This window comes from Epinephelus moara, chromosome 21, assembly GCF_006386435.1.
Source record: "Epinephelus moara isolate mb chromosome 21, YSFRI_EMoa_1.0, whole genome shotgun sequence".
NCBI classification, from domain to species: domain Eukaryota; kingdom Metazoa; phylum Chordata; class Actinopteri; order Perciformes; family Serranidae; genus Epinephelus; species Epinephelus moara.
In genome coordinates, this window is record NC_065526.1 from 14,496,888 (window position 1) to 14,509,383 (window position 12,496).

General features: G+C 42.8%; 2 protein-coding genes across 4 annotated transcripts in view; both read right to left on the minus strand.

Annotated features, from left to right (window-relative positions):
* Window positions 1–3,631, minus strand: part of pik3r2 (phosphoinositide-3-kinase, regulatory subunit 2 (beta)) — a 46,754-nt gene extending 43,123 nt beyond the window's left edge. Inside the window, exon 1 of the mRNA XM_050032653.1 lies at window positions 3,386–3,631. The gene's annotated coding sequence lies outside the window, so the exon portion shown is untranslated. The remainder of the gene's footprint in view (window positions 1–3,385) is intronic.
* A 1,976-nt stretch (window positions 3,632–5,607) lies between these two features.
* The window catches only part of mast3a (microtubule associated serine/threonine kinase 3a), a 40,725-nt gene continuing 33,836 nt past the window's right edge, over window positions 5,608–12,496 (minus strand). For all 3 annotated transcript variants that reach the window (XM_050032644.1, XM_050032645.1, XM_050032643.1), the window contains 7 exons: window positions 11,841–11,962; window positions 11,570–11,758; window positions 10,932–11,155; window positions 10,411–10,533; window positions 10,045–10,181; window positions 8,999–9,183; window positions 5,608–8,878 (listed from right to left, as the gene is read on the minus strand). In XM_050032644.1, the coding sequence (XP_049888601.1) occupies window positions 8,010–8,878; window positions 8,999–9,183; window positions 10,045–10,181; window positions 10,411–10,533; window positions 10,932–11,155; window positions 11,570–11,758; window positions 11,841–11,962 (1,849 nt within the window). In that variant the 3' untranslated portion in view covers window positions 5,608–8,009. The remainder of the gene's footprint in view (window positions 8,879–8,998; window positions 9,184–10,044; window positions 10,182–10,410; window positions 10,534–10,931; window positions 11,156–11,569; window positions 11,759–11,840; window positions 11,963–12,496) is intronic.

Genomic DNA, 12,496 nt, shown 5'->3' on the forward strand with positions numbered 1-12,496 from the left:
TTAAAGAGGACGCACTGTATTTATCAGGAGATATAAGATGCAGGAAATTCAACGTCTCGGCCAGTTTAAAACGCTACCAAAATATGCAATCTGATAAACCTGCACCACTAAAAATACCACAAGCCTTTTTGCTGCGTAGTTAGCATGTAGTAAATGGTTAGTAAGCCTCATACTTTACCTCATTTACCCCTCACACATCCATTAAAATGCATAAAACTGCACTCTAATCCCTTCATAACTAACTCTGTTTGGCTAAAACATATAGCGGCCTCTATTATAACAAACAGCAATCACAACCAAATACTAATCCTACTGTGGCACAGAGAGATTAATAAGGAACCACTTTTACCACGTTGGTGCTGAAGTAATTCAAATTAAGTGGCACCTAAATCAGATTAATTAAACGTAACAACTGATGCAGTTGTCTGGCGTTCAGTCCTTGACATGCTGATACTATAACAGGGTTCCTACAGATTCGGCCGACTTAGATTTAAGACTTTAAGACTTTTTTTTAAGGCCGCTTGCAATAAAATTCAAGACCAACGTAACCAGATCAAAGAAAAAACTGATGAACTGACATTGGTCATGTAAGGATTGGGGAAATTTTGCATAAAATGTTTATTGGAACATAAAGCAAGCAATTTTTCTCCAAAAACTCTGGTGTTTCTTGGCTAGTTTTCTTGCCGATTTAGTGCTTCTGGCTCCACAAGTTGTATTTCAGTGCAAGTTAAATTAATCAAATTAACTTAACTTGCCAACTGATGCATTTGTTTAGCTTTCAGTCTATCACTTGACATACTATAACAGGGTTCCTACAGATTAAGGCGACTTCGATTTAGGACTTTAAGACTTTTTTTGAGGCCACTCGCAATAAAATTCAAGACCAATTTAACCAGAATTGAAGAAAAAAAAACAAAAAAAAAAACAAACAGACATCAGTCATGTAAGGATTGGGGAAATTTTGCATGAAACATTTATTGGAAGATAAAACAAGCCATTTATTCTGCAAAATATCTGGCGTTTGTTGGCAAGTTTTCTTGGCGATTTAGTGTTTCTGACTCCACAAGTTGGATTTCAGTGCAAGTTAAATTAATCAAACTAACTTAACTTAGCAACTAATGATTCTGTCTGGCTTTCAGTCTACCACTTGTCATACTATAACAGCGTTCCTACAGCTCAAGGTGACTTAGGTTTAAGACTTTAAGACTTTTTTTTAAGGCCACTCGCAGTAAAATTCAAGACCAATGTAACCAGATTAAAGAAAAAACTGATGAACTGACATCAGTCATGAAAGGTTTGGGGAAATTTTGCATAAAATGTTTATTGGAACATAAAACAAGCAATTTTTCTCCAAAAATTGTGGTGTTTGCTGGCGAACTTTCTTGGCGATATAGTGTTTCTCACTCCCCAAGTTGGATTTCAGTGCCCTGATTCCCATTGTGCCAAGTCTAGAAAACGTTTTGCATTTGTTTCCGTTCAGGTACTCGGAGCAGATTATCCACTATCTGCTTGCTTGCTGTCTCTGTACCCCGAACGACATGGGGAACTGCAACCAAAACTGGTTATATAACCAAGATTTCGAGGCATGACTGAAACCAGAACAAGGCAATGCATATGAGGTATAGTGTACTTGAGTGTTGTTGGTTCTGCTATCCCAATCTGTGTGACTTTAACGTGAGAGGCTTTGATGAATTATTTAAAAATAAATAGATGTTACCAATGATTCTGAGATTTTACGATGTAATGTCAGAAAAAAATCATACAATCCCACTTCCCATGTCTTTGCATTTATTTATTTTTTAAGAGTTTTGAAACTTTGATTGAAGACATTTTAATGCCAATACAGCCTTACTTTTAGATTAATGACTTCAATGCCTTTGAAGACTTTTTAAAGATCTGCAGGAACCCTGTTGAAAAAATATTTTATGATCTGAATATTATTCCTGGATCATAGGAATATGCAGAGGGAAAAAACTGCCAATAAGTCTGTTCCCAACTCCTGTCAGAGTCTGACAGCAACTGGTCACATCCAGGACAGAGGTTTCCAAAAAGTGTATTACAAGTGACTAACTAGATTTGTACCCAGTGTTTCGTGCCCAGGGCTCCAAAAAAGGCTCATTTATCTCCCTGAAAACTTCAGAAAATCAGATGTTTGGTTTTTCCTGGGTACAAATCCCAGCTCGGCGTCTGCAGAATTTCTCTTGAAGCCACATCTAAACCGTCTTTTAAGCCGTATTCTGCTGCTATTTTGATCAAATAACACCATTTGAGTTTAACTGGGTCCCCCAGCTGAAGGACATATAACAAAAATAACCACTACGTCTGCGGGAACTTGAAGTCAGCAGCTCATTCGGCCCCTCTGAGAAGTGACACTTGGCATTTTGAGAAAGCTCCACTTCTTTTGGAAGTTTCACAAAATTAAAAAAACAACAACGACAAAGCCCTGCGAGTCATTCTGAACATTTTAAGACATTTAGAGGAAGAGTGACGGCTTCTTCGCCACAAGTCCTCACATTGATGAAGCTGCATAATAGAGGACTGACATTTGAGTTGCATAATGCTGGATTCAGTAATTACAGGAGGGAAAGAAAAGAAGGGGTCCCCACACAGTTGAGTGGCTTGTCTTATTATGCAAGTGGCACAATTTTCATTAACTCCTTGGTGCATGCCAAATCCTCAAACCAGGGATGTAACACACACACACACACACACACACACACACACACACATCATGTCAGGCCTTTAGCTGTGCTGGGCCTCCACACTGCATGGCCTCCTATAGTCTGCAATGTAAAGGCACTATTATAGTGTCACATACACTACCACTGTTACACTACACTGCACAGTTTGGCTTGTGTGTTGTGTTCAAGTCTTGCAGAGCAACTTTTTTAAATCTTAGCAACACCTAAAATATTTAAATTTTAGCTTTAAGCTTTAAAAAAGCATCAACTGTGAAGTCAGAGGTTTAAATCCTGCATAAATTGACAACCTTAAGAGCTGCTAGCTGGTTTAAAAATCCGCCTTCTTAAAGTGTTCTCAGAAATAAACCCAAAAAACAACAAATAATTCACCTCAAAAGCAACTTAAGTCAATAAAAGTTAATGTTTCAGCGACTTAACGGACTCAACATTTGATACACGTCAACTGTCGACGAGCGCGAGCGCCGAGCAACATGCTGCACGAGTAAATATTACACTGTGTAACTGCGCAGAAAAATAAAACAACATATAATATGATAATAAAAGCGAACAAAATCTTTAAACTTTCAAACTAGGACACAAGTCAACAGCATGAAGCTGCGTGCGCACAGCACACTTGCAGCGCTTCCACCATTTTCCAGTACAGTGGCTGTACTGGAAATGTGCAATAACTTGGAAAAACTCACCCGCGGGTATTTCTTGACTCCTCTCACTTTTCTGGCTGCGGCGCTTTAAACACTTGAAAGTAGCAGACAAGGGTCCGTGTCGGTGGCGTATGTGCGGACGACAGCTCCTCGGTGTGCAATGAACTTTCTAGCAGACCTTGTGTTCACTTCTCGCTTCGCCGTCTTTCTCTCGCTCTTTCTTTCTTTTCCCGATCATGACTCCCTGCTCCCCTACACAGCCATTTTCCAGCTCAGCACGGCGCAGGGAAAGAGAGTGCGTGGGAACGAATATGAGGAGTCACGGAAAGGGACGAAGCCGAGCGGAAACGCCCGAACGATTAGTGAGGGGTCACCGAATGGCCTCGGCCCATCGTGGAAATGTGACCATGACAATCTGAAACTACAAGACTGTTTTCTTTTCTTTCTTTTTTTCAAATCGTATACTTTAAGATCTTTTTTATTGCAATAAATCCTGCGCATATGAAAAAGACTACATGCTAAATCCCTGTCTGATCCCATGTTGAATTACATGTGGACAGTTAAAGGGACAGTTCAGTGTTTTATAAGTGGGGTTGTATGGGGTGCTTATCTATAGACAGCATACAGTAGATATTACAATAAGCAGTCTACTGCTATGGATGGGGTCAAGTATCTCAGGGTCTTGTTCATCAGCGTGCACCGGACCATCATGGTATATCAGTGATATCAACCTTGTATTACCTATGACCCCTTAAAGGTTCAGTGTGTGTGTGATTTAGGGGCATCTATTGTCAGAAATGGTGTATAATATTCATAACTATGTTTTTATTAGTGTACAATCTCCTGAAAATAAGAATTGTTGTGTTTCTGTCACCGTATTCCGCCATGTTGCTCCAACACGTTCTAATCCCAACTTCAACGTCAATCGCCTCTGCTCTCTAAGTGGCCCTTCATGTCAAAATATGGTGCGCTTGGTACCCTCTTGCGTCAGTTTTGGATGTTGACAGGATATCGGTTTACACTTGTTACATGCATTGAATCTTTTCACAATACAGTTTCACTTTTTACAGGACATGTGCAGTTTCTTCTTGTTACATGCACACAAGGTTCGGTAACAAAAGTACTTGGTTAGGTTTGGAGAAAAACACCACAGTCACTTGTCACTAACATAATGTCACGTCATGTGATATACATCACTAGTGTTGCATGCTAAACATACTAGCACACTATGTTTTTATTAAAAATAACTCCACTGACTTTTGTATTAACACGGTAAACTAACAGCGGGCTCTGAAATGAAAGTCTGGAGTTTGTTTGACTCATCCACCTCCATTTCCACCTGCTCTCTGTGGACTTTCTCACTCTTTGTACTACAGTAGCTACCAGTGGTTGGGCAGTTGCCTCATAATTTGGTTTGGATTTGGTTTTCAATTTACTGGTCCATCTACATCCCGACCCTCACCTATGGTCATGAGCTCTGGGTAGTGACCGAAAGAATAAGATCACGGATACAAGTGGCTGAAATGAGTTTCCTCCGTGGGGTGGCTGTGCTCAGTCTTAGAGATAGGGTAAGGAGCTCGGACATCCGGAGGGAGCTCGGAGTAGAGCCGCTGCTCCTTGGTGTTGAAAGGGGTCAGTTGAGGTGGCATAAGCGTGGCTGAAAAGTTGGAGGTGTGTCCAGAGGTGTGTCGCTAAAAAGCACCAGGCTTTGTGGGGCACAAATGCAGCTGGAAAGATGGTGGTGTGTTGCCACAAAACACCCGGCTGTTGGTGGCACAAACGTGGCCTTGTGTGTCAAGTTTTAGGTTTTCTCCAAGCTCTCCATCTTCCACCCACAATCCAAAGACATGCTGATTAAGTTAACTAGTGACTCTAAAATTGCCTGTTGTGTGTCAGCCTTATGATAGTCTGGTGACCTGTCCAGGGTGTACCCCGCCTCTCACCCAATGTCAGCTGGGATAGACTCCACCCCACCTCCCCGCAACCCTGAACAGGTGAAGTGGTTATGGGTAATGAATGCGTATAAGGGACAATGTAAGCAAAACCTGGATTTTATCTGTGTGCCTAAGGCAGACTGAGTCAAACAGTTATCAGACCTAGCGTATTATTACTACATAGAGTAATCATTGTTGTAGTATTTACAGGTGTTTATCAGTGTAGAGTACCAAACTACACCATACCACAACTACACGGAAGAAAGATGGTGCCACAAACTTGTATTAACTGCTGTATAAGGGAGGAATAATGAGAGCAAACACTTTGTAGTCCCGGACTTTTTAGTCCCTTTGCAATGCATTTATTTCAAGCACTGTTAAGACAATAAAAAAACAATGTCACACCAGTATGCATCAGATACCCACATGGTAGGAATTTCACAAAGGCCAGTTTGTCATTTGGGGACATGGGGTTGAATCGGGAGCAACAACTTTTAACACACACAAACACACTGAAACAAGTGTGGAATTCTTGGAGGATGACAGTTGAGCACCCCTGTGAAGACATGGAGTTCATCACACACACACAACAGAGATGAGAGGAGTCGTCATAGTCGTCTCCACAAAATTAAGTCTTGATTTAAGAAAAAGGCAAACATGATACAACTTAACATCAAGAGATGCTATGACTGTCTGGTTGGGGTACGAAATAAAAAGATCATTTCTAAGAACATACCAAGATGTATATTGCATCATAGATTCAGGGATAAATCTTACAGACATACAGTTTTTGTTTCACCCCCAAAGTACAACAAACAAACTTCTAGTTCAATCTAAAACCACCGTTCAAGGCTTAGTATGTGCTAAACATCCATTAGAACAGTTCCCTCAACAGCAAAGTACAAATGTGTGCCTTCATAAGAACACAAGACAAACGTTTCTTCTGTGAAGAAATTAATCTGAAATAAGGTCGGAAGCATTTTTGGTTGCTGATCCAAACAGTTCCTCAATGACAGTAATTTAAAAGATTCTTCAAAATGGGAACAGGAACAGAAAACAAAGAACTGAAAATCCCATATGTTCACATCTCTTAACAAAACTCACATTTTAAAGCTCAAATCAGCGACTTAACATCAAATTACAGAATTCAAGGCCCTTTGGATGAAATAAAAAATTTAAGTTAAAAAAAAAAAGGAACCATGTTGTAAAATTGTGGGAATATCATACTGGGATGTGAAGCATGCACAATCCTTTGAGGCTGATCGCAACATGAGATTAAGACCCTGCCACACACAATGTATCCGAGTCCATCTACCCTTACAAGGTCACTTTCAAAAAGACACCATCAACAGCTGTTATAAGGTCCACCATTGTTTATACAATATACATCAACAGCATAGGTTATTAGTACTGCAACAAGACTGTTTCCATATCAAAATATACAAAAGGAGATCACTTCTAACTCGTTCCTTCATCCACTCAGGGCCACTGGTTGAATTCCCTGTCTTTTTTTTGTCATAATAATTTAACAAAAACCACACGTATATCTGCACTAAAATGTAAACATTCATTCATAAAATTAAAAAAAAACAGCCAAGGGAGCCAGTTTTTGTTTGTTGCATCCACTGTACAATATCTGAATCTCACGGAGAAGGAAGTCGTCCTGAAATATAAATGTGCTCTAACTGTTACACGGCTACAACAACTTGTGCAAACACTTCAGCTAGACTAGGTTTGTAAGGAGCTGGACGGAGGCGTATTGTTTCAACAAGGTATTAATTAGAGGACAGAGATGACAGCCTGGTTTCTGAAAGGTAGTCACAAAGCTTTATCTACACACCTGTGTGTTGATCAGGTTATGGTTTAAATCACCGTGAGAGGAGTGACGCACTTTTTTTTAGAGGACAGACAGGAAGTGGAAGTAGAGCCCATGCATGCATGAAGCTTCTTATGTACAACTACAGTACCTCTTTTTAAATGGTTCCTTTGGCACCACAGCTAGGCTTCTGAGATGTTGATATTTTTGTCCTTTTAAAACGTTTATACAAGGCCTGTGTTCAGGATGGATGAGTCCAAAATGGTCGCCACCAGAAGATGTATAATAGAGAGGCAGCACAGAGTATCTTCTGAAATGTTATAATACATTATACGTCGCAGGACAAACACTGTAAGTTTGTTTCAAAGACCCAATCTGAACACGAAACAACACCCAGTTCTTGACAGGCATTGAGGTATTAAAAAGAAAAAAATTTACGATATCGACTGATGCCCTTTTCTGCACCTGCTGTGAAACCACACTGAGAAGTTTTTGCGTGGCTTTTCTTTTGTGCAATTCCTTCCTAAGAACAGCTGAAGCATCCAAGGCATTTTCAGCAACTAATAAAACAAGATGAGCATAAAAAGTCATAAATAAGTTTCTTCATTTAAAACAAAACCGTATTTACAAAGTACATCAGTTACAGGTGCCACAGTGATTTGAGAACCAAGAGAGAAAACAAGCAACTAGGAAGTAAACTTGGTTTGGCAGTCAGTATTCTGTTAACAGTGTTGCAGGATGCATATATTACTGAGAAACATCAATGTTAATTTGTTCTTCCATCTTCAAGCGGTTTGCTCGTGATGATTTGGGACTTGGTCACAGTTTTCTGGACACACATGCAAGGCCTTCAAATGTAAGTACAGTAGCAGGTCAAAGACTATGTTGACCTGTAGTCCCTGGCAACGTCACTAAACTAAAAGCCTTCTTTGTCTTTTGACTTGGCTTTCTGCGGTGTTGTTGTACCCTGTGATCCTCTTCCTTCCAGCTTCACAGCAGACTCTGACTGGGCCGAGTTGATCCAGGATGCCTTGAATGACTTCGGCTGCATGGCAGGAAGCGTTGGGCTCGGCGTCGCCTCTCTCTCCTCCAAATCATCAAAACTCACTTCCTGCACGGCCTCTTGTTTCTTGAAGGAGTCCCTTCGCTCCGACAGCGCCAGCTTCCTCATCACCACCACCTCTTTGGAGTGGTGGTTGCCGCCGCGGTGTTGTGGCGAGGCGGAGGCGCGAAAGTGCTCGCTGCCTCCACTGGCTGCGTCCTGGTGACCTCTCTGCCCTCCTATGTACAGACCCTGACGGCCGTGCTCACCAACACAGACGAACCCCGTGGCGGTGTCCCCCTCCATGTCTTCCAGTCCCTCTCCCTCAGACAGAGGCACCTCCATGGTGTGGCGACGGGTGCTGTAGGCCTTCCTGTCCCCATGGTAACCCCCTGTTGTCTTGTCTCCTGTCAGCTTCTCCGCTGACTGCACCCTCTTGAGGAGCGGTGAGCGAGGTGGTTCTGCACTGCGGGGACGCACAGAGTGGCGGGTGATAGTGGGAGGGGACAATGTCTTGCCATGGAAACCCTGCAGGGACTTGGGGTGACTGGGGAGGCAGGATGGAGAGCACTGGGGAGAGAGGGGCTGAGGAGGAGGGATGCAGGCCAGCGGAGAAGGAGGGATGCTGCTGGTGGACTTGCAGCGACCAGCTTTGGTGTAGCGACCCAAGACATGTAGGGAACTGGGACGGGCCTGCGGTACAGGCGAGTTAGGGGAGCTGGAGCACGGAGAGGAACTTGAATCTGACAGAAAGAGGAAGAAATGAAACAGTTTAGCATCAGTAGATATTTTGTCACAGCATAGCATCAACAAAGAGATCGACAGCTCCTATTTTGGGATGTAAGTGATGCATCCTCACTCACCTCCGGAGTGATCAGGAGCAGGAGAGCGACAAGGTGTAGACGGTCCAGGAGAGAGACTCTGTGTGGGGGAGCCTGAGAGGCTGTCGCTGGATGACTGGTGGAAACCTGAAGAGAAGCTACGACTGCTCTGCATGGGCGGAGGAGGAGTGTGCTTAGAGAGCTTCTTCAAGATGCTACGTCGTCGGCTGCGCAAGAGAGAAAGAGAGATGTCAGGTGAGTGTTTTAATGATAATTTTATTCTTTGCATGTTTACTTGAGTGTAAAAAGTATCTCCCAATGAGCCAAATTGGAAATGTATGACTATTAACTGTATTCCCTGTCAAATTAAGTCCAAGTTGTCTGTCTAAAATCTAAAGCCCAGTTCAGACCAAAAATTTGCAACAAGAAGAAAACGTTTTAGAACATCGCACAGAAAATATGCAGCAGTGTGAACTGGCCCATCTCAGCTCGACTCAAGCCAGCCAGCAGCTGCAACTCATCTCGTCAAGTCACCAGCGGCTGGTTTTAGAACGTAAGGCACGTCACCTGTTTCGACAGCCAATCGGCTTGTAGCAAGTCAGCTGGTCAAGTCAGTCACAAACTGTTAGCAGCAGCGTGTTTGCCTGCTGTGGCATTCTCTGAAAACAGCCCTCCATCTCTGCCGAGCCCAAGTCTGGCTCATTTACATCTCCATGGCCACTGAAATGTACGTCGGTCTCCGTCCTCACAGTGTGTCGGTATCAGGTGGTGTATCGCTGCTGCTGCTGGCTGTGTACATGTGCATGTCGCACACATAAAAACAAAGTCATGTTAGGCTACTCTTTCAGCCGTTACTCGTATAGTTTCCTTGCTCAAAAGCCGAAAATTAGGTTGGAAGTACAGAGGGGCTCGTCCAATCGCATTGGTCTAAACTGGCGGCTTCTCAGAATGTTGTAGACCGGCGCAAACTCGTCTCTCTCTGCCAATATTTGATCTGAAAGGGGCTTGATACTAAACATCAGACAGGAGCTCCAAATGTCAAACAGTAATGCTGCTGCTGCAAATAATTTCATTCTCCTCTCATGTACCTGTCCTGTCCGTCCTTCCTCTTGCTCTTCTTGCTGCGTCGGGCCATTTTAGCCTTGTAGCTCGCTTTTCTGGCAGGGCCCACCTTGATAGACGTGTTCTCCAGAGCAGTAGTCTGCAGGGTCACCCTGTTGCCACTCTGTTGAAAACACATCATCAGCATAAACACCTGCTTCTAAGCATTCAGTTTGTCTGTCTGTTAGGTGTTGAGCCACAAAATGATATATTATCACTTATACAACGTGTATTTGTGTTAGAAAGACTCAGCAGTCCATTTAGACTTTTCCCGACTTAAAACAGACTCTAATCATCAAAATATACAATATGTATGCAGAAAAAATATCTTAAAATTTAAATTATCCTCGTACCTTAAGCAGGAGCTCCACCACCTCAGTGTGGACAAGTCCTTGGACCGACTCCCCATTGACGTGAGTGATGAGGTCACCAGCCCTCAATCCTGCCTCGTGTGCTGGACTGCCGTCCTCAACACACTGTGGACACAAACACACACAACCTCAGACTAAAATTACCGGTCGAGCAACCAGTTAATCAGCTGTTCTCATGATTGACAGTGTTTCACCTATGCAATTATTACAAACAGTGTTTTCGGTCGACATACTCAGTGAAAGATATGATAAATATGAACATTAACACCTTTATACACAGCATCAGATAACTCAAAATGCAAACATAAAAGCTATAAAATACAGAGCTGATTATCTGCAGTTATTAAGTCTCTATAGTCTTGACTTTTAGGGTCATCTACAAGAAAATATCACCACCATTAAAGCTGTTTCAGTACATAATTAAACTGAAATTGCATGTTTAATAGTTACTCTAAATTCATTGACTATACACAAGCAGCTACACCCGAGATGAGGACACATACCCAGACCATGTGGTGCACAGTGTAGACGTCACTGTCTCCCATGTAGACCCTTATAGCCCGCAACGCAAAGCCAAACCTCTTCCCAGAGCTGTGGATGACCACAGGAGGTCTGAGGCAGCTGATGCTGACAGAGAGGTCCCTGCTGGGGGATGAGTCTCTGGACGAGGGGTTGGATGACAGGGACAAGGACGATTTGGGGCTTGTTGGAGGACCTGCTGAGTCATCTGGATCAGGAGAAGAAGAACAGAAAGGTCATCTGATGAGTGTTTGTGGATAGTGTGTCTGATATTTTCTTACATTTTGCATCATTTAGTATTTTATAAAACTACATCTAATGCTTAAAATTGAGGTTATTGAGAATTTCAAAGGAAAAACATCATAAGTCAATTGAAATTATTCTCATTTTGTCTACTGTGTTAGTTTTTCTATAAATTACACAGCATCAGGCTGTAGGGGGCACTGTAAACACATAAATAGTCTTAGCAAATATAGACAGATTGCAGCAGTGCCTCTGAAAGACTTGTTTGAAAGAAAAACATGACTATAACAGGAATTTGAGTGAGCAGCTGAATCTATACCAGCATCAACGCAAACTGGTAAGTCACAAAGACATCAGACATTACTATCATCCGGTCTACCTGGGGTGATGATGAGGGACAGGCCGGAGACAGAGGCAGACTTGGGGACTTTTCCAGCTGGGGATCTGGGTTTCTCTGGGGTCTCCAGCTGGTGAGCGATGCGCCGGGATGCCCCTCTTCGGAAGGACGGCCTGGTGCCTGTGCTGTTGCTCCGGAGCCGAATGCGGCGCAGGTTGGAGACCATCCCGTCTAGAATCAGGAGGAACAGAATGTGTGAGTGTTTCATTGCAAAACAACAGGAGAAGAGAATGAACAGCGGTGTGCATCTTACCTTCCTCCTCAGCAGAGATGGCGAAGCGAGGCATGATGTCAAGGCTCTGGGTGCTGTTCATCACCAGTGGGCTGGCGCTGCGCTCTGACTGGGAGGAGCTGGATGAAGCACGAGGACGCAGGCTGCGAAGAAACACAGTAAAACCTGGGATAAGAATCTCTTTCACAATTTGGCCGATGAAATATATGCACTGAAATATTTACACTGAATTATGAGTAAGTTGATGGAAATAGTAGAAATTGGAACTTCCTTGGTTCTGATTTAAAGAGTTGCACTTATAATAGTGTGGGAGGGGCATATGTAAGAAAACTAAACACGAAAATTGCTGACAGACTGAAGTACACACAGGTATGTAGGTTGTATACATGTGGGTATGCAGGTGAACACAGATATACATATAAGTGTTAAACCTGTATATGAGGACAGGTACACATGGATATATAAACCCCTAAAATTGAAGATGGAGGACTGACTGTTTTCCTGAGGACTGAGTTACAGCCCATAAGAACTGCAGTATTTAAATACCTCTTTCTGTGCTCTATTCAGGGTCAGAGGGGGACCTGGAGCTATTCCCAGTGAGCACTGAATGGAAAGAAACCTAACACTTTCACATTCACGCCTAAGTGCAATGTAAAAGTCTCCACCTGAACTGCATG